General features: G+C 35.0%; 2 protein-coding genes across 8 annotated transcripts in view; one reads left to right on the top strand and one right to left on the bottom strand.

Annotated features, from left to right (window-relative positions):
- Window positions 1-11,967, top strand: part of ATL1 (atlastin GTPase 1) — an 80,795-nt gene extending 68,828 nt beyond the window's left edge. The window contains exons 10-14 of one of the 2 annotated variants that reach the window (XM_064292467.1): window positions 1,447-1,574; window positions 2,640-2,696; window positions 3,552-3,623; window positions 5,333-5,764; window positions 9,397-11,967. In XM_064292467.1, the coding sequence (XP_064148537.1) occupies window positions 1,447-1,574; window positions 2,640-2,696; window positions 3,552-3,623; window positions 5,333-5,764; window positions 9,397-9,507 (800 nt within the window). In that variant the 3' untranslated portion in view covers window positions 9,508-11,967. Of the gene's footprint in view, window positions 1-1,446; window positions 1,575-2,639; window positions 2,697-3,551; window positions 3,624-5,332; window positions 6,110-9,396 lie in introns of those variants that run through there. The other variant, XM_064292465.1, reaches the window with a different exon arrangement.
- SAV1 (salvador family WW domain containing protein 1) overlaps window positions 433-18,667 on the bottom strand; it is a 38,455-nt gene continuing 20,220 nt past the window's right edge. Inside the window, exons 4-7 of one of the 6 annotated variants that reach the window (XR_010323155.1) lie at window positions 16,759-16,902; window positions 12,116-12,303; window positions 9,184-9,478; window positions 433-6,277 (exon numbers count right to left, since the gene is read on the bottom strand). Coding sequence is in view for 4 of the 6 variants with exons in the window: in XM_064292468.1 (XP_064148538.1) it covers window positions 9,447-9,478; window positions 12,116-12,303; window positions 16,759-16,902 (364 nt within the window). In the remaining 2 variants the exon portion in view is untranslated. Of the gene's footprint in view, window positions 9,479-11,189; window positions 12,304-16,758; window positions 16,903-18,667 lie in introns of those variants that run through there. The other 5 variants (XR_010323154.1, XM_064292469.1, XM_064292468.1 and 2 more) reach the window with 5 other exon arrangements.

The raw sequence follows: 18,667 nt of genomic DNA on the forward strand, positions 1-18,667 counted from the left end.
TAACCAAAAAGCAAACCATAATAATAAATACATTAGAATATATCCATACATAGTACAAAGCAAAATTATCCATAAAAATTGTACAATGCAAGCATACATACAAAAATAAATTTGTATAAACTTTTATACAAACCAAACAAAACCCGTTGCCATCAAGTCTATTTCGACTCATAACTACCCTATAGGACAAAGCAGAACTGCCCCCATAGGGTTTCCACGGAGCAGCTGGTGACCCAAACTGCCAGCCTTTCGGTTGGCAGCTGAATGCTTAACCACCGTGCCACCAGGGCTCCAAACTCTTATACAAGTATCCATAAGACACGGACACTAAAATTTAAAGTGGTACAAAACATGAAACAAAGTAAGTTTGAAGACTCTCCAACATTATGCTTATGGATATCATAGGAGCAGCAAGCGAAGGGATAAAACATGAATTCTGTGGTATTGCCACATGCATTATGGCTATTTTTTTTTTTTTTTTTAACAAGCAGGAAAAACACAAATATAAGGTTTTCATCTTTCTTCTTAAGACCTCAAAAATTACCAGCCCCAAAGCCTGAAAACTTAAGAGCCTCTACTGAAATCCAGGTTTTTTTTATTATTACAGGCAGTTACTGCATTTACTTAGAAACCAAGTCACTGGACATATTGTGCTTCTTAATATATTTTGTACATACACATATCTATACATATTTTTCTATAAGTTTGAAATATGATTTAAGAAATTATCACTGTGTTCAAAGACTCCTCCAAAGGCTTTTCTGTGTTACTTTGCTAAGTATGCTAGGGTCAAGTATGCTATGACATGGGTTATATGTAATCAATTTATGCCAAACATGATAGGTAAATAACTCAGACTACCTCTGATTGATATGGGGCCTAGGTGGCCTTTTCTTGCTGTTATTTTGTGTTGCTGACTTCCACCACTAGAGGTAGCATCATCACCATAATCTTTTTGAACTCTCACCACAGCTCACTGAGTACTAAACACTTCTCATAATGTGAGCATTCATGTGAGACAAAGCAATTTCTGGATACATTTTCTGGAAGGAATGCACCTTTTAAGCCAGTAACTGTCTGGCCTTTTCCCCATTTATGAGCCAATATATACATAAAACCACAAACAAGACTTGAAGACATCATAATGCACAAAATGGCTGCATGAATGGGTTATATAAAATAACATTTAGTATCAAGGAAGCTATTTTATAGGTAGAAGACAAGATAAATACTTAATTGCAGTGGAAATAAGAGAGACCAGCAGTAGAAATATGAGCAAGAACATTGATCCTGAGTAGAGCAAGTTTCATTTGTTTAAATGATGGGAAATGAGTGATGGCATGGTCAATCACTGGGGAAAAATGGAGGAAACCAAGGGATGTTTTATTCTGTGGTGTGGAAGACTGGATAGGATTTTTAAAATAATGAGTTTGCTTTTACTTGTAGAAATAGATGATGAATTCATCAAAAACTTGAAAATACTGATTCCTTGGCTACTCAGTCCTGAGAACCTAGATATTAAAGAGATCAATGGGAATAAAATCACCTGCCGAGGTCTGGTGGAGTACTTCAAGGTATTACTCTCATTTCTGGAGCATTTGTGAGTACTTAGGTTTGACGTGTACTGCAATGTAGTTCCTACATGAAACCAAAAAATGTGGACTCTGGAATATGGGCGCACAGGTATGAAGACTAAAAAATGATAAAAATTATGAGATTCCCAAGAGAAGCTTGTTTTCTGAAATTACTTTTTGAGCAAACTCCTTAGAGGTAACTTTATTTACTGCCCCTTTTATCTTGGGGAAATATTTCTTTGAAAGATAAATGTATCTAAGAGTTGGAAACATCTCCTGAACCCCCCACCCCCCGCCCTGGGTTTTCCCTACATACCTTGTAGACCTTAGTCATGAACTATACTGAATTTTACCTCCATCTAAAAATTTTCCCCAAGGGGCTATACTTTGGCTACTGGACAAAATTCTTCCATGTTTTCTGTTCTCTGGACCCAAGGGCCAGTTTGAAGTAGAATTATTTTAAATTTGCTTTTACCAGTTTACCTCAGATGGAAAATCATGGTAGGACCTAATACAATACTTTTACCAACCTGCATATGTAATGGAGAATTTCAGTTACCAACCTAATTTGTGGGATCAATGCTCCAAGGACTAAAAATATCAATTTTTAAAATTCATATTTTGTTATTTAAAATGCTATCATAGACCTCCTGTGTGATCCACTTATCTTCATCTCTCAGCAATACATGACATTTTATTTATCATAAAATTTCTAGTCTTACTGTGCATAATGCTGTGGAGAAGGCCCTTGACGCAAATCCGTTCCTTAAAGCTTATGATATCAGCAAGGGACAAATTTCTGTGGGTAGCTGAAAGAGGGAGGTTACTCCCAGCAGAAAGATCTGAAATAGTTTTAAAGGAAGTGGCAATGAGTTGAGCTTTTAAAAGGCATTTCAAAAAAAGGGAGCAACATGAACAAAGAAAGAATTAAAGCTGAGCAAAGGAAATAATTATAGGTTCCTGAAAGTATTTTTTGAATTGTCAAGACTTTAGAATACAATTTAACACAATTAGAGAAATATTAGATGGAATCGTGTAAATATAAATTTTTTTTTTCTTTTTTAGGCTTATATCAAGATCTATCAAGGCGAAGAATTACCACATCCCAAATCCATGTTACAGGTAATTTATTAATCAGGAGGCATAAAGTTTTAAAACATATTTGTTGCTAAAGCTAAGCTTTCATGCTTGTATTCGTATATGCTCCAATCCGGCTGTCAGGAATTGCTGTATATAAATATTGGACGGAATGATTTATTGGGAGATTATTTTCCTATTTTACCCATTTTGTGTGTTCAATAAGTATTTTTCACATACACCTATATCCGCTACACTTGTGCTGAAATATGAATTCCTTAAACCAGAAAGTTTTCATTCTTGGTACTGTATTTATTAATAAAACAGACTCATACTGTGATTTAGATTCAAACATGTAGCAAGAGGAAAAAAGCAGGTCCAGGTTTTAAACAAGTTATCTCCACATTTAAAATTAAAAAAGTAGAAACTAATTTTTTCCTTACATATTGTTTAAATTTCACTAAGTTCTTAATAGTTCCTTTTTGTCATCAGTGATATATTGTTCCATCAACAATAGTCCTTAAGCTTAAGTCATACACGCACACACATAATCTGTATAAAATTGACTATTATTTCCCATGTTTTGGGTTTCCCATATTTTCCCATATATTTGCATTTGGTGAAAAGGCTTAAAAATATTTTGTAAAAGGTAAAAAAATCTTCAAATAAAAATTCATTTCAGAATTGTGGCTTATTGAATAAGATTCTTTTTTATACATTTTGAAATTTTTATTTTATTAATATTTTTGAAATGTAGAAATATTTCAACAGTTTCAAATTATTTGATGACTTTGGTTTCTTGCACGTTTCTTGTACATGCTGCTTTGAAATGAGAGCTGCCTGTGAAAGTTTAATAAATATGAACTCTATTTTAAATCGTATTTTGTACTTTGTCCAAAGGCCACAGCAGAAGCTAACAATTTAGCAGCTGTGGCAACTGCCAAGGATACATACAACAAAAAAATGGAAGAGGTAAGAATAAACTATTTTAAATAATGTTTTAAATAAAACCAGTATTTCTTTGATGAATGTATTTTTTTCCAACTCACACTGTATACACATGGGAAGACAAGGTGGCTTTGCCTTATTCTTCTTCCTCATCCTTTTGTGTATTACAGTATTGTATTCCTAAAATTTTTTTTAAACAAAAGAAAAAAGCTATGTATGTACAATTGTAAAGGCATTTTAAATGAATTGTTCCTATTTATAGTATATCACTACTCCCTTTTTTTGGTCAAATCTTCCCATTGTAAGATTTTTTGGTTAACATAGAATATGCTAACCTCTCCACTACACCTCCCTACATTCCGCAGGTCCAGTATTTCCCTCTCATAGACAAAAAGTTTTAGGGAAAAAGAAACTAAACCTTATGGGCCAGTATTTCTATATACTGTATTTCTGTTTTTACATTCCAAATTAGGATGCACTTTATAGTTGTGCATATCTACTAATGTGATAGAGGGACTTTTATTCCTTCAAAATATAAAATCAAAAAAGTAAATCTAAAATCGTTGGAGTCTTAGAGTCAAGGGGAAACCCTGGTGGCACAGTGGTTAAGTGTTACAGCTGCTAACAAAAAAGGTCACCAGTTCAAATCCACCAGGTGCTCCTTAGAAACTCTGGGGGGCAGTTCTACTCTGTCCTATAAGGTTGCTATGAGTCAGAATCGACTTGACAGCAATGGGTTTGGTTTTTTAGAGTCAAGGGAAATATATGCAATGATGTTTATACCACAGGTAAAAGGTAATTAGAGAGCATTTGGCATGTACAGGTAGTCCCCGACTTACAACGTATTCAAGTTATGACCAACTGTACTTAACGACTGTTTTTTGGTACATCTTATTTAGTAGTATGTGTTGCAGTGTGTAATTTGCTGATGTTACCATTCTCAGATGTAATGTTTCCAACCCCCAAAGACAAAGATCAGATTTATAGATACCGTAATAAAAAGGAAGTTATAATGAAAACTAAAAAAAAAAAGGAATTCAATTTATGTCAGAACTTACAATAGAGTAGCCATCGGAATAGAACCCTGTCATGAGTCAGGGACTGTAATTAAATCTCAAGTAACCAAAGTAAATGCCATGGTTATAAGAGAGTTCTCTTGTAACTTTTTTAAAAAGGGAAAATATGGTCCAAAAACATTTAATATGCTTCCACTTACCGTCTAGAATATTAAATGGGCTTCATTCAAACAAAAATTGTGAAACTGCCAAAGAAAGTATATTTCACAAGTTTATTTTGACAGCTCATTGCTTTAAATTTCATTGGTTAAAATTACTTCATTGTAGCTAGAACTGTTTTCCTAGAGGAACCTGGCTGTAAGTAGTTTTCTTGAACTTGCATTTATTCTGGGAATGAACTCAGTTTGTACTTCAATTTGTATTTGGTCTTTTCATCTTAAGGAACTTGGATTAAGTCATGGATATTACTTCCCATGTCAAAAAGAGAAAGTTAAGAATGACTTTATGTGTTACCTATAAAGTATGAGTTCCACTTATAGTCACTCCTCCTACCGATGGAGGGTGGAAAGACGTGGATCAACAAAACAAATACGCAGGTCCCTTCACATTATTCTGTGTCCTAACAAATTTAACTAGCTAAGTGAAGAATTTTGATACAGTTGCTAATTTTACTCTGTACTACATTAAAAGAAAAAAAAACTTCTGTATCTGATACAGATTTGTGGTGGTGACAAACCATTTCTGGCCCCTAGTGACCTGCAGACCAAACATCTGGAGCTTAAAGAAGAATCTGTGAAGCTATTCCGAGGGGTAAAGAAGATGGGTGGGGAAGAATTTAGCCGGCGTTACCTGCAGCAGTTGGAGAGTGAAATAGATGAACTTTACATCCAGTATATCAAGCACAATGATAGCAAAAATATCTTCCATGCAGCTCGTACTCCAGCCACACTGTTTGTTGTCATCTTTATCACATATGTGATTGCTGGTGTGACTGGATTCATTGGTTTGGACATCATAGCTAGCCTATGCAATATGATAATGGGACTGACCCTTATTACCCTATGCACTTGGGCATACATCCGGTACTCTGGTGAATACCGCGAGCTGGGAGCCGTAATAGACCAGGTGGCTGCAGCCTTGTGGGACCAGGTAAGAATACTTTTTATTTTCTTTAACTCAATTCATCACATAGAGTTAGATGTTGGGAATATACAGAACATGACTTACGACCCAGTCTTCAAGAGCTCTACCAACTGCCAAGATGGCAAAATAACAACGAACTATATATGTTAAGTTTTACACGATTGTTTTGCAGTTAACATTTTAATGTTTTTTAAAAAATACGTGGGTTAAGTAGTATTTTTACTTTTTCTTAACCTAAAAATATTAAAGTTGTTAAAATAAATGAGGAAAACAGCTGAATTTTTATTTAGCTGATTGTGTTAACAGTATTTCATATGGACAGCCTATCACTTGGCTAACATTGGCTTTCTTAGCATATATGAACTACTATTATAATTCCTTCTATCATCATGTCTGATTATTTTGAATTGTCTCTACTTAAGCTAGACTTTTGCATCAGGCCATAGCGTGAACTGATGGTCAACTTCTTCATCAGCTGCTTATGGGTCAGGTGTCCCTTCTGGTCTAATCAGTCATATCCTAGGGAGCCAAGGTCACAGTCCATTAGCCAAGTAACATTATGGATGGGGAGACACTTATAAACACACAAAGAACAATGATCAGCTCACTATGTCATTCAGAAAGTGTCTTCAGTTATCTCAGGAAAATTTAAGGGAATTTAGTGAAGCTAAAGTTGATATTCTTCATAAAATTCTGGAGATTAGGCTTTTGAACTTTTATGGTCTGCATGTAGCAAATAACAGCTCTAATTCTCTCAGCATTAAGAGTATCTTAAATATATTCTTTATCATAGAATTATAACTAATAGATTTATTTGCCTTGTGCCTTTGAAGAGTCTAGTTGGTGGTACTATGGAAAAAGAATGAAGTAGAAATTTGATCCTCTGAATCACTGCCTTAAACAGCCCCTCAAGAGGTAGGGGAAGGGCAATTTGAGGTAAATCCTAAAACCCTCCTAGAATATGCTGCTGCAGCTTATGAGGAACATGGAAATGGGTTCTTCAGGAGATTCTGCTGAAATATGTAATCTAAGCTGAAAAATCTGTAGAAATATTTGTTTCCTAAATACCTACAAATCAATGTTGTAAACAAAGTTGAATACTGTAATGCTATTAATGAAGCAGGATATATATATTCTTTTTCTTCCTCCTTTTTAAACTGCCTCTGCCACAGGGAAGTACAAATGAGGTAAGTTAATTATTTTTTTTTAATTAAGAGCTACATATTAAAAAACTTTATGATATTCTTACTTTATAAATTGTGTAGCCATTAGAGGATATCTTAATGTAGATTAGAAAATCTTTAGTGACTGCTGCTTCTGTGTTCTTCCAACATTTAATAATTTAACTGTGAATTTTTAATGTATTTAAATTAAGGTTTAGTTTATTCAATATACATGATTTGATCTGCACGTGAAACACAAGAATTGATACTATGCTTCTGTAAGTGATCTGTTTTGTTCTTGAGTGTGTAAAAAATTTCAAAATTCTTAAGATCTGGCATGGTGCCTGGTGTTCTGCTTAGTTAAGTAAGTACAGTTATGAACCTTGAGGCAACTTAACTAATGCAGAGTATTTAAATGAAGCTATAAGCTTTAGAGAAGGCAGTGGAGGTTTAGTGGTAGAATTCTCACCTTCCATGAGGGAGACCTTGGTTCAATTCTTGGCCAGTGCGCCTCAAGCCCAGCTATTGCTTGTCTGTCAGTGGAGGCCTGCAGAGTTTCCAGACAAAGATGGACTACGAAGAAAAGCCTGGTGATCTACTTCCAAAAATCAGGCAATGACAATCCTATGGAAAACAATGACCTGATCTTGTGCTTGGGTTGCTATGAGTTAGGGGTAACTCGACAACAGCTAACAACATAAGCTTTAGAAGTTGTTTTTAACTTTGGGTTTGAGTGAGTTACCTACATCACTTTAAGCAGGTCCCAGGCCACTATGAATTATGAAAGAATGTGAGCTTCAACGAAGGAATCACTTGTTATACTAAAAAGGAAGATCTTGTGGAGTCATTATCTTCTAGAAGCAAAGCTGATCTAGAACAACTACAGAGAGAGCATCTAATTCTTTCCTCAGTTGCTAGAGTCACATGTAACTGCATTATGACCTCTAATCAAAAACCAGTGATGCATTTAACATTTATAAGTCCATAAAGACTTACTTTATAATCTAAGCATATCTGAATTTTACATAAAGTAAAAACAAATTTCAACTTTGTAAATCAACCCTTAAGAAAAAAATCTAAACTTTAAAGAGAACAGGGATTAAACTAAATTGTTAGAATATAACAGATCTAGGACAATACCAGGAAACCCTGGTGGCGTAGTGGCTAAGTGCTACGGCTGCTAACCAAAAGGTCGGCAGTTCAAATCCGCCAGGCGCTCCTTGGAAACTCTATGGTGAAGTTCTACTCTATCCTATAGGGTTGCTATGGGTCGGAATCAACTTGACGGCACTGGGGTAGGACAATACCATGTTGTACCAATATGTATTCCTAGAACTGGATGCTATCATTCAGACTTAATGCTTTAACCTCAGAAAAATCAAAGAAAAATAGCCATAGAGGCTCACAAAAGATAAAAATTAACGGAATTTCCCACTATCTAAAAACTATCCCTGGTGGCTCAGTGGTTAAAGTGCTCAGTTGCTAACTGAAAGGTCATCAGTTCGAACCCACCTGCTGCTCCTTGGGAGAAAGATGTGGCAGTCTGCCTCTATAAAGATTTACAGCCTTGGAAACCCTATGGGGCAGCAGTTCTATTCTGTCCTATGGAGTCGCTATGAGTCAGAATCGACTCGACAGTAGTGGGTTTGGTTTTTTTTGCTAAAGGATATCAAGCTCTTAAAAATACTCAAAGACAGCTCTGTCTTCACTGTTTTCTTTCTGTGAAAAAGTCAGGAGCGGTGATGACTCTCAGACACTAGTTGAGAGGGGAAAGTTAAGAACATAAAAATATTTATGGGTACTTGTATAAAGCAATATGCATTACATAAAAATTCCTATGATTCAAACACAAAGGGACACACAGAGCAAGCATAGAGGTAGTTTTAATGAAGAAAGGCTTTCTAAGGAAATGTTTCTGAATAAGGCTTTGTATGATACGAACGAATGAAAATGCAAAAAAGCATGTAAAGTGAGGGCACAGGGTGGCAGAGTGAGGGCAGCATACCTGCTTAGTTAGCTCCATGACTGTCTCAGAAAATGAGACACTCTGGAGAACCTATTGAAAGCCCTGAGCAAGTGGGCTGGCTATGTATAATAAAGTAGCTACTGGCAGTCAGAAGTTATGAGCTCTTATAATTCCTCTGAAATCCAGAATAGTCACAGTAGGGGTTCTCAATACTCCCCTGGGGCATACTGGTTGGGAAGCTCTGCCCTAAGTAATATGCAAGGTAAAAAGAAACAGTCTGAGAATAAAACACTGACCATGAAGATCTATCCACAAAAGTGGTAATGCACACACTGGAGAGCTGAAATAAGAAATTAGTTATTAATTTATATCTTATGTAGATTAATGATATAGATCCCAAATGTAGCATGCTAAAATTTATACAATATACTAATTACTCTAAAACTGGAAAAGTTTTACATCTGTGTATTTAACAAAATGTATCATAATCTTGATTCTTGTACTTCCAGGCTTTATACAAGCTTTACAGTGCAGCAGCAACTCACAGACATCTGTATCATCATGCTTTTCCTGCACCAAAGTCAGAATCTACTGAAGAATCAGAAAAGAAGAAAATGTAATCCAAATTTTAAAAAATATAGGTGCATGACCAATTATCAGTTAAATATTAAGTTTTGTATCTCCCTGCAAACATTAAAAATACTTCCATCAGAAGAGAGTAAAATATCAAACACCTTTGAAGACTGCATAATGGTTTAGTTGACTTTTACTTCAGTGTTTAATAAGCAGATGTATGTATGCATGGTTATATCATTTTGTTAACAGGTACAGTTTCTGGATTTTGCCTTCAAATATGCTGTTATAATTTAAAGTATTGGTCTATTTATGATGACAATACATGTGTTCTGCTTGAATTGACTAAATACTACTACTGGGTTATAACTCAACCATGTAGTAAGATATTACTACACATTTGGATATGCTCATTTAATTTCTACAGAAAAATTTACAAATTATTTCATATAGTCATTTGTTAAAGCATACATCATAACCCAGCAGGCTTGATTCAATCTGTATCATCTTACATATACCATTAAAAAAGAATTAGCTCTTAGTTATTTTAAAATACATTTAAACAAGGTTGTTCATTTGTCAAAAATTACATATTGCTTCTTTTACATTATGATTTAATACAGAATGTAAACTTCTTGATCAAAAAATGCACAAAAAATCACTTTGTATATGTATTTGAGTTTCACTGTGTTGTGTATTTTTTCATTTGATACACAAAAAATGTGTTCTTCATAGGTTTACTCTTTTAACATGTGAGCTATTATTAAAGTTTACTTTGGTTCCTAAGATTAAAAACAAATGCTTACTGAATTTGGAAATGTTTGGGAGGTGTTGATATAGATTGATGACGGTTTTGTCTCTCTTTTTAAATTCAAAATGCTTTTTTTTTGTTGTTGTTGTTGTTGACACCACCACAAATTTAAATTTCCATTTAAGGAACACATGCTAATCCCTTTAGTACCTACCCATTCTTTTAAACCAGTGATTCTGTATTTATCTCTAATGATAAAATCTCTAATGAAGTTTCACTGATCAGACCTTTTAAAGGAAAAAAAAATGTGGTAATGGAAAAAGTAGCAAGGCCTCTTATCTGGGAGGTCTGTAACAATAATTTCTAACTTTCTTAGAAATGCTATGCCTTAATTAACTGGTAATATAAAGAAAAGAGTAATATAGGAAGGAATAATTAAGATAGGAGAGTGTTTGAGAGTTCAATTTGTAAGCTATGTAAACCTACATTTTAGAAAAGCTCGGTCACAAGCCCACCAAAATATCTTTGCCCACTAATAGAATTCCTCTGGCCATTTTTTCATTTTTAATACTCTTTTCATTATATTGCTTCCTTTGCCTACGGGCTTTCTAAACAGAAAAATTAAATATTTATAGCACTGTATCTAAAACATGGACTAAAACACCAGACATTTAGCTTCAACAAAAATATATTTAATAAGCTCGTTATATAAAAATCAAACACATTTTCAACACTTTATCAATAATTCAAACTCACAGGTATCTAACTAGGAGTGCTTTGTATTTCCAAAGACTACCTAAACTAAAAATATATTTACATATTTATAACATATGTAAATAAAACTGAAGAGCTACTTCAACTAATGTTAAAATTCACTGAATTCTAGAGATTTATAGGCTATACATGCCATAAATTTGTCTGCAATCAAATGGACTGCACCAATTAGGAACATCTGGACAGTTATTAAACCAAAAGGAAAAAAACGTCGGGAGGGAAACATAATGGTTTTAAAGTTCTCTGACAAAATCTTAGAAGACAGAAAAGTAATGCAAAATCAATTTAATGAACAAGATTTCTTATTGAATCCCTGATTGTCATTTTGGCAGCTTAACCCAGTCTGTCAGAGTGGCGGTGCACTTTGTGGTCAAGATCCCTCCACTGTCTCATCAGTGCCATGCTAAATGCAGTTAAGAGCTCTGGCTGATAGCAACTTTGAGCACCTCACACACCTTCCCCACGTGGGCTAGAGCCTTATGTCTAAATTTAGTCCTGAAAGATTACAGGCCCATCACCCTTTTACAACAAAAAATAGTTTCTCAACACACTTTAAAATGCTTCTTTACTTTTTGGGAGGCAGGGGTGGAGGGACCTGTACATCACATATAAAAGTGTATCACAGTAAGGCCCCAAATCCCACTTTGTTTTGAACTACACCATGCTAATGCTTGAACCATCTCATTCCAGACAATACTCCACGTGAAAGCAGTAAACATTTTTGATACTGCATAGTTTCTCTGTCTTTTTTAAAAAGATACTGCTACTGTAAGAGATCTCTTTTTTAAAAAAAGAAAGGTACTGCGAGTGCAAGAGATTACCAAGTAATCATTTCCTAGTTCATATGTGGTTAACTGACAATTCTTGGTGCATTTGTCTCCATCAAAAATACTCAAAGCGGTTTCCTAATTTGGAAGTGCTTGCAATGTTGGCTCTTAGAATGACTTTTTTTTTTTTTTTTGTAAAATAATATTTCTAACAAGATACATGTAAAATTAGAACTTTATAATTTCTAAAAAGTAAGCTGCCTGTATTAAACAAAGTCCTTGTTTTTATCTGTGAAAATATTTTAAAGCCATTATAAAACTTAAGTTTTTATTTAAAAAAAAAATTAACTTAAAAATTCTTGCCATGTTGCTGGGCATACCACTGCTGTCTATGCTTGCGGTTCTCCAGCTCTGCGAGAAGAGCATATCTGTAGGCTTCATACATTTTAACAATCTGTTCCAGTTCTTTCATGAAGAGCAGCTTCAGCATTCCCTGGTATGTGTCTAGGTCAGCCAGCTGGAAGAGTTCCCACTTCAGAATGTGGTCATATCTGTTTTAAAACAGTCATAAATACGTTCAAAACACATACAATGGTCTATTTTTATAAATACCAACTTCACTATAACTTAACAAATCATAAACTTTAAAAATAACTGAATTATTAACCCTTATTTAAATAGAGGATACTATTTTTTAGGAAGACAAAAAAACTGCTAATATTATTTCAATTTAAGTTAAAAAATACTTCTTTCATTTAATCTTAAATATCAGTTATTCTGGAGCCCTGGTGGTACAGTGGTTAAGAGCTTGGGTGCTAACCAAAATATTGGCAGTTCAAATCCACCCAGCCGCTCCTTGGAGATCCTATGGGGCAGTTCTACTCTGTCCTATAGGGTCATTATGAGTTGGAATTGACTTGATGGCAATGGGTTTTTGGATCAGTTATTCTAATATTAACACTAGACAGCTATTAACACAGATTTCAAAACACAGTGGCTCTTTAATTTTGAAGAATACATTCTATGTTAGTCATCAGTTAATCCAAAGTTAATTATCAGGAATTAAGAATACCTTAGACCACATCGTGCTAGCAAATGATAATGTGCAAAAATGAACAAAGTCATCTATGTTGATAGAGCTTTTTGAGCTGAAATGCTGTTTACTACAGCAAACAAGGAATTAAACAATAGGGCTGAGTATTCCTGAAGTTTGGTATACAGTTATTTAAGAAAAACAAAACTCAGAAAAAAATATGATCTTTCAAAATCACAGGATAAGTAGACTGCAAAAGACTACACAATGTGGGAAAGGACTCACACAAGATTATATTTACATATATCCTGGAAGGTCTTTAGTCCTTCTTCAATGGTAAGTGGATCACATGCTGAGACAGAAGTATGCAATCAACTGTTAAATCAGTAATTTAAACAATGAATTGAAAGAGACCTGAAGACAGCCCTCTAATCCCATTTTCTCATTTTACAGATGAAAAAACTAAAACCTAAAGAGGCTATAAAACCTAAAAAAGCAAGTCATTCAGTGGCTAAAAGCTCCAAACGGCAGGGAACTATGGATGAACATGCTTTAGAGCAGTGATTCTGAATGTTAATACCCATTAAGACTAGGCAAAGATCTTGAACTATAGCAAAGCATGTACCATATGACACTGAAGTTATACTTCTCAAATCATATTGCAGAGCATACATAATAGAAAGCTTTGACTGTAAATCCTAGTAGATTTATTTTTAATAATTATTTATAATATCTCCTCTCCAATGTGCCTCTGCTGCTTAGCAATTCATTTACCATCTTATTTCAGAAGGATCATCTAATGTAAAACAAAGGTTTTAAAAAAGGGAAACAGAAAACATACTGAGCAGCTAGTATGAGCCACATACTATGTTATATGTTCCAGGACCACCAGGAACACAATATGCAAAACCACACAAACCAAAACCCAGTGCCATCGAGTCGATTCCAACTCATAGCAATCCTAAAGGACAGAGTAGAACTGCCCCATAGTTTCCAAGGACTGCCTGGTGGATTCGAACTGCTGACCCTTTGGTTAGCAGCCATAGATAGCACTTAACCATCACACCACCAGGGTTTCTGTGCAAAACCACAAGGTAAACGTATTCCTTTGGACTCTCAATTTTGCCATTTCATTGCTTAATGAGCACTGCAAATTTACTAATAGATATACTAGGTAGAAAGTTTTATGTTCTCTTTAGTGAGAGATATTTATCAACCACGTGCCGCTGTAAATCGAGGGATCATACAAGAGATACTCAATGAGCATCACTGAAGAAACAGCTGTGTTTCCTAGAACCTTTGTCACTCATGTAGCTTATTTTTCTTCCTATTAATGTTACAGCCTCTTTCAAGTTCATTCCACTGAAAGGATAATCTCCACATCCTTCCCTTTTTCCAGTTCACGGTCTGAACAAAATAAAAATTTTAGTGGTCGTCAGGCAGGATTTAAAAAATTTGTTTGAAACAAATGTATAATTTCTAACAAAAAGTCTTAATCTCCTAGAGTTTGAATTCCATAGCTAAGGGGCATTTCAGCAGTGTCTAATATTTCAAGATGCTTATATTTATACCAGGTGAACTATAAGAATGTTGAACTCATTTGTCACCTGGTACTTTCTAGCAAGGAAAAAGAAGGAATACTACTAAGTGGGTAAATGACATATTTATTTGCAAGACATGAATATCAATCTTTACTAACAGTCAAGTTAAAAAAGAAAAAAGCTTTAGATAATTTCTGACTGCCCTATCACAGAATTTAAGGAGCCCTGGTGGCACAGTGGGTAAAGCATTTGGCTGCTAACTGAAAGGTCAGTGGTTTGAACCCACCAGCTGCTCCACAGAAGAAAGATGTGGTAGTCTGCTTCTGTAAAGATTTAGAGCTTTGGAAGCCTATGGAGCAGTTCTGCTCTGTCCTATAGGGTCAATATGAGTCAGAATCGACTTGACAGCAATGGGTTTGGTTTTGAGTATCACAGGATTTAGCATAAAGAATGGGATTGTAGGTAAAAGCAACAAAATCAGAATAATTAGAGCAGATTCTTTGGGAAGAAGGAAAACCACTCTATGGAAGATCATAGATGCAAAAAGTATGCAGAGTATCTATTTCCAATTCAAACTCTTCCCTGTTATTCCTATATAGTTACTTCCTTCTGTCTATAATGAATCTCAATATGCCTGCCTTTTTGGGAAAAGAATACAACTCCCATTCTTTTCTTTTTAACTAGTCAAGAAATACACTTGCCCAAGTTTAACTTTCAGCCATTTATACTCTATATACACAGGTGAATCATTCAGAAAATGGCCTGTAACTCTAGTAGTCTATGCTTATAGCATCTCTTTTTGCTGTTTTTGCTAGGGCAGCATTCTATTCAAACACTACTTATAAAAGACCCATACATGCAAACAGCAAATATTATAATGCTACCAAAAAACAAAAACCTGTCCATGCCCCAGTGGATGCTGCCTTCAGGAAACAAAGGTGCTGCAATCCCTAGATCCAGGTACCATAATATAGCCTAAGTCCCTCCCTCTTCTCTAATCACTGTGCCTTGTCTTCCTTCCTCTCTACCTATACCCAGTGAGCTGGGTCAGTGGTCTTATTGTGGAACTGCCAAGCTACGGGCATAATAAAGTCCTTGCTGCAAAATTTTTGGGACTGGTGGGTGGTGACTGTGTGTGTGGGGCGGGGAGGTGTATAAGAAATAATATAAAGTAAGTATGTTCTTGATGATCTTTTTCATGTTAAAGATTACACTTTATAATTGTATCTAATAGTTCAGGTTGGTTAGTTATACCATACATTATAGACTTCTGTGAAGGGGCTTAGAAACTTTATAAAAACTGAATAAAATCTTAGAACATAATCTGTTTTAAGTCAGGCTCTAACTAGAAGTACATGCAAAAATTGTGTTGGTAAGTTACTGCTAGAGATGAAATTGAAGAATTTTGGAAGTCAGACGTTTCTCAATTGTTTGGAGAGCAAAAGGAAAACACAAGCTAATTTTTGGCTAAAACCTATCTTTTTGATAAATATCTGATTTTCCATTATCTAATTTGTAGCTGACAGTTCACACTTTGTTGACAGAACAATATTAACTATTTCCATCCTCTCTACAGATATAAATTTTAGTCAACAAAAAGCAACAGGTTTCCAGTTTCTGGCTTAAGTTTTTAAGCAGTACAGAAGTACTTGCTCTTTTTTTCAATCTGGCTCATTCTGGGAGGTCCCATCTCTAAGATAAGACTAAGCTCCAAGCTCCAGGAAGACTAAGCTGCTAGTTTCCATAAGTTCTATAATTTTTGGGAATCTGTATTTTTTCCTAAGAAATCATAAGTTCCATTTAAGTAAGTACATTTTCCCCAAAAAGGAAAGCTTACTAGGTTATTTCTTTTTAACAATGACTTCACAATAAAAAATAATATAAAGCAAAAAGAATAACACCCTCTATCTTACCAATTCCCAGAAATAACCAATGTTAACAGTTGGGCACATATTCTTCCAGACTTATAGGAAAATATAAACACACTACACAAGATATAGGATCAGCATAGGTATACAAAGGAGCATGGGTGCTGCAAGCAATTTCCAACTGGCTGCTAACCTAAAGGTTGGCAGTTCAAACCCACCCAAATTGTGATACAATTTCTTCAAATAAAACATTACTTTGTTGTTGTTTAGTTGCCACTGAGTTGGCTCTAACTCATGGTGACATTATGTGTAACAGAACGAAATGCTGACCAGTCCTGTGCCATCTTCATGATTACTGGTATGCTTGAGTCCACTGTTGTGGCTATCGTGTCAATCCATCTCATTGAAGGTTTTCCTCTTTTTCACTGACCCTCTACTTTACCAAATATGATGTCCTTTATTATTAAGGGAAAAACATGGCACTGCTTGGGTTAAACAGACCAGAAACTCCATTCAGCCCTCCATTCAGCCCTCAACAAAATGTTCTACTATAAATTCACTTACTTCACAGGGGCTCGAGCATAAACCTGAAGCCAGTCAGGAATTTCCGCAGTATGATACGGATTTGCAGGTACAAGAAGGGATTGATTTCTTTCAGTTTGCTGTGGCTGGTATGTGACAGGAGGAGGTTGATCATACCGAGGTACACTAAGAAGAAAGAACTGACATTCACTAGGATAAACAAGAAATTATAAAGAACAAATAATCTTTAAGCTTGGCTTAATGGGCCTCCTATCCCAACTTACTCCTTTCCACCACATACAGACAAATTCCTAAAGGTTACGGCTTTCTTTAACATTCTATAAGTAAGTAAAATACACCTTCTCTTAGAAACTGGTAGGTCCCTAGTGATGGATATAAACATAAGCTAAACCTTTACATATTTTTATGAGGCTTCTTCTGGCTAGTATTTCTTCTTTTTCAAGAATAGCTTCAAAGGAGGCTATAAAAAAGTTGGGGCTAAATTGTAACCTTTACCACAGAGGCTTAAAACTAGTAGTATAAAAGCTCCGGTAATAACTAGTAATTAGCTCTCAATTCATATTGGAAAGGTTGATAGTTTCTCTCTTAAAAGGAGAATGGATGTTTTTCTCTTCCTTTAGACTAGAAAGGGGGGGTGGGTATAGGCAGAGCAGTGTGGGTGAGTATTGTGCTTAAAATATCCACATTAACTATAGTATTTCCTTTCTACTTTGACTACCTTAAGAGAGCAAATGGCAGTTAGCATTGATTAAACCTATTTTAAATCATAATGAAGCTTAAACCCCACCCCCCAAAATGCTCTTAATTAAAATATACATGCCCGTGTATATTGAGAGGCTGGGAGGGGTGAATATCAAAAAAAGGAGGAGGGGGAGCATTATATGGGAATGTGCTAAGGAAGCATTAAAGCACCTGAAGATGAACGATTCAATTCTGGGAGGCCAAAATGGTCTATTCCAGACTTATAGACAAAACTGGAAAGTATCTACTTCTAAAAATAAAGATTTATGGGTAAATCAGAAACAGTCATTGTAATATTACACTGAGATTTAAAAAAGGGTTAAATTAGACTGTGGTTAACAATTTAAAAATCAATGTGCAGGTGGTAGTACATTTTATTTTCAACTTTTCTTTCACAGGTAGGTTCAAAGTGAAATAATCCTTGATTAGGGATGGGGAAGGACTGAGGCTTTAAAGTCAGAAACGCCTAGGTTTTAAACTCAGTTTTGCCACTCAGTAGATTTATGAGTGTACGCAAAACTGCTTGACTAATGTAAGCCTCAGTATCTTGATTAGTAATACTGGAATAATAAATTCATACCACAGATGGTTTTTCTCAGAATTAAATGAGCTAATGTAAGCCAAGAGTTTGGTATAAAAATTGGGATAATATAGACTCTCAAGTAGCCATTAACTCTACCTAGGTAAGTTTATAAAAGAAGCAAATTAACAAACTGTGAAAATGCTTTGTAAACTATAAAAATTCTGTAATAATGCAAGGTTAACAATGATGAACAGAAAAGTAAGTTCAATATACTTTCAAATTTGGCTATTTGGACCATGCCAACCTCTGTCACCTCGGACAGAAAAACAACCACAGATTTGGTTGTTTGGAAGAAATGACAATCTCAGTTGTTCACTAAATATTGATTGAGTGCCACAAAATGAAATCACTAGGAAAAATCTGCTTTTAAAGTTGAAATCAGCAGATACAAATATGCAAAATGATTAAAACAGCACAATAAAAATAAAGCTTCGTTTTCTAAGTGATAACACTAAAACGTACTGTCATGACGATTGTAATGGTTCTAAAAGCTACAACTTGTGTAACTAAAGATCTGTATTATGTCTGATGATACTAAGCAATAGCTATCAACATGCTGATGAGATTTCACCCATTTTAATCTCACAGCTCAGTTCTTGAAGCTCA

Source organism: Loxodonta africana, chromosome 10, assembly GCF_030014295.1.
Source record: "Loxodonta africana isolate mLoxAfr1 chromosome 10, mLoxAfr1.hap2, whole genome shotgun sequence".
Lineage (NCBI taxonomy): Eukaryota > Metazoa > Chordata > Mammalia > Proboscidea > Elephantidae > Loxodonta > Loxodonta africana.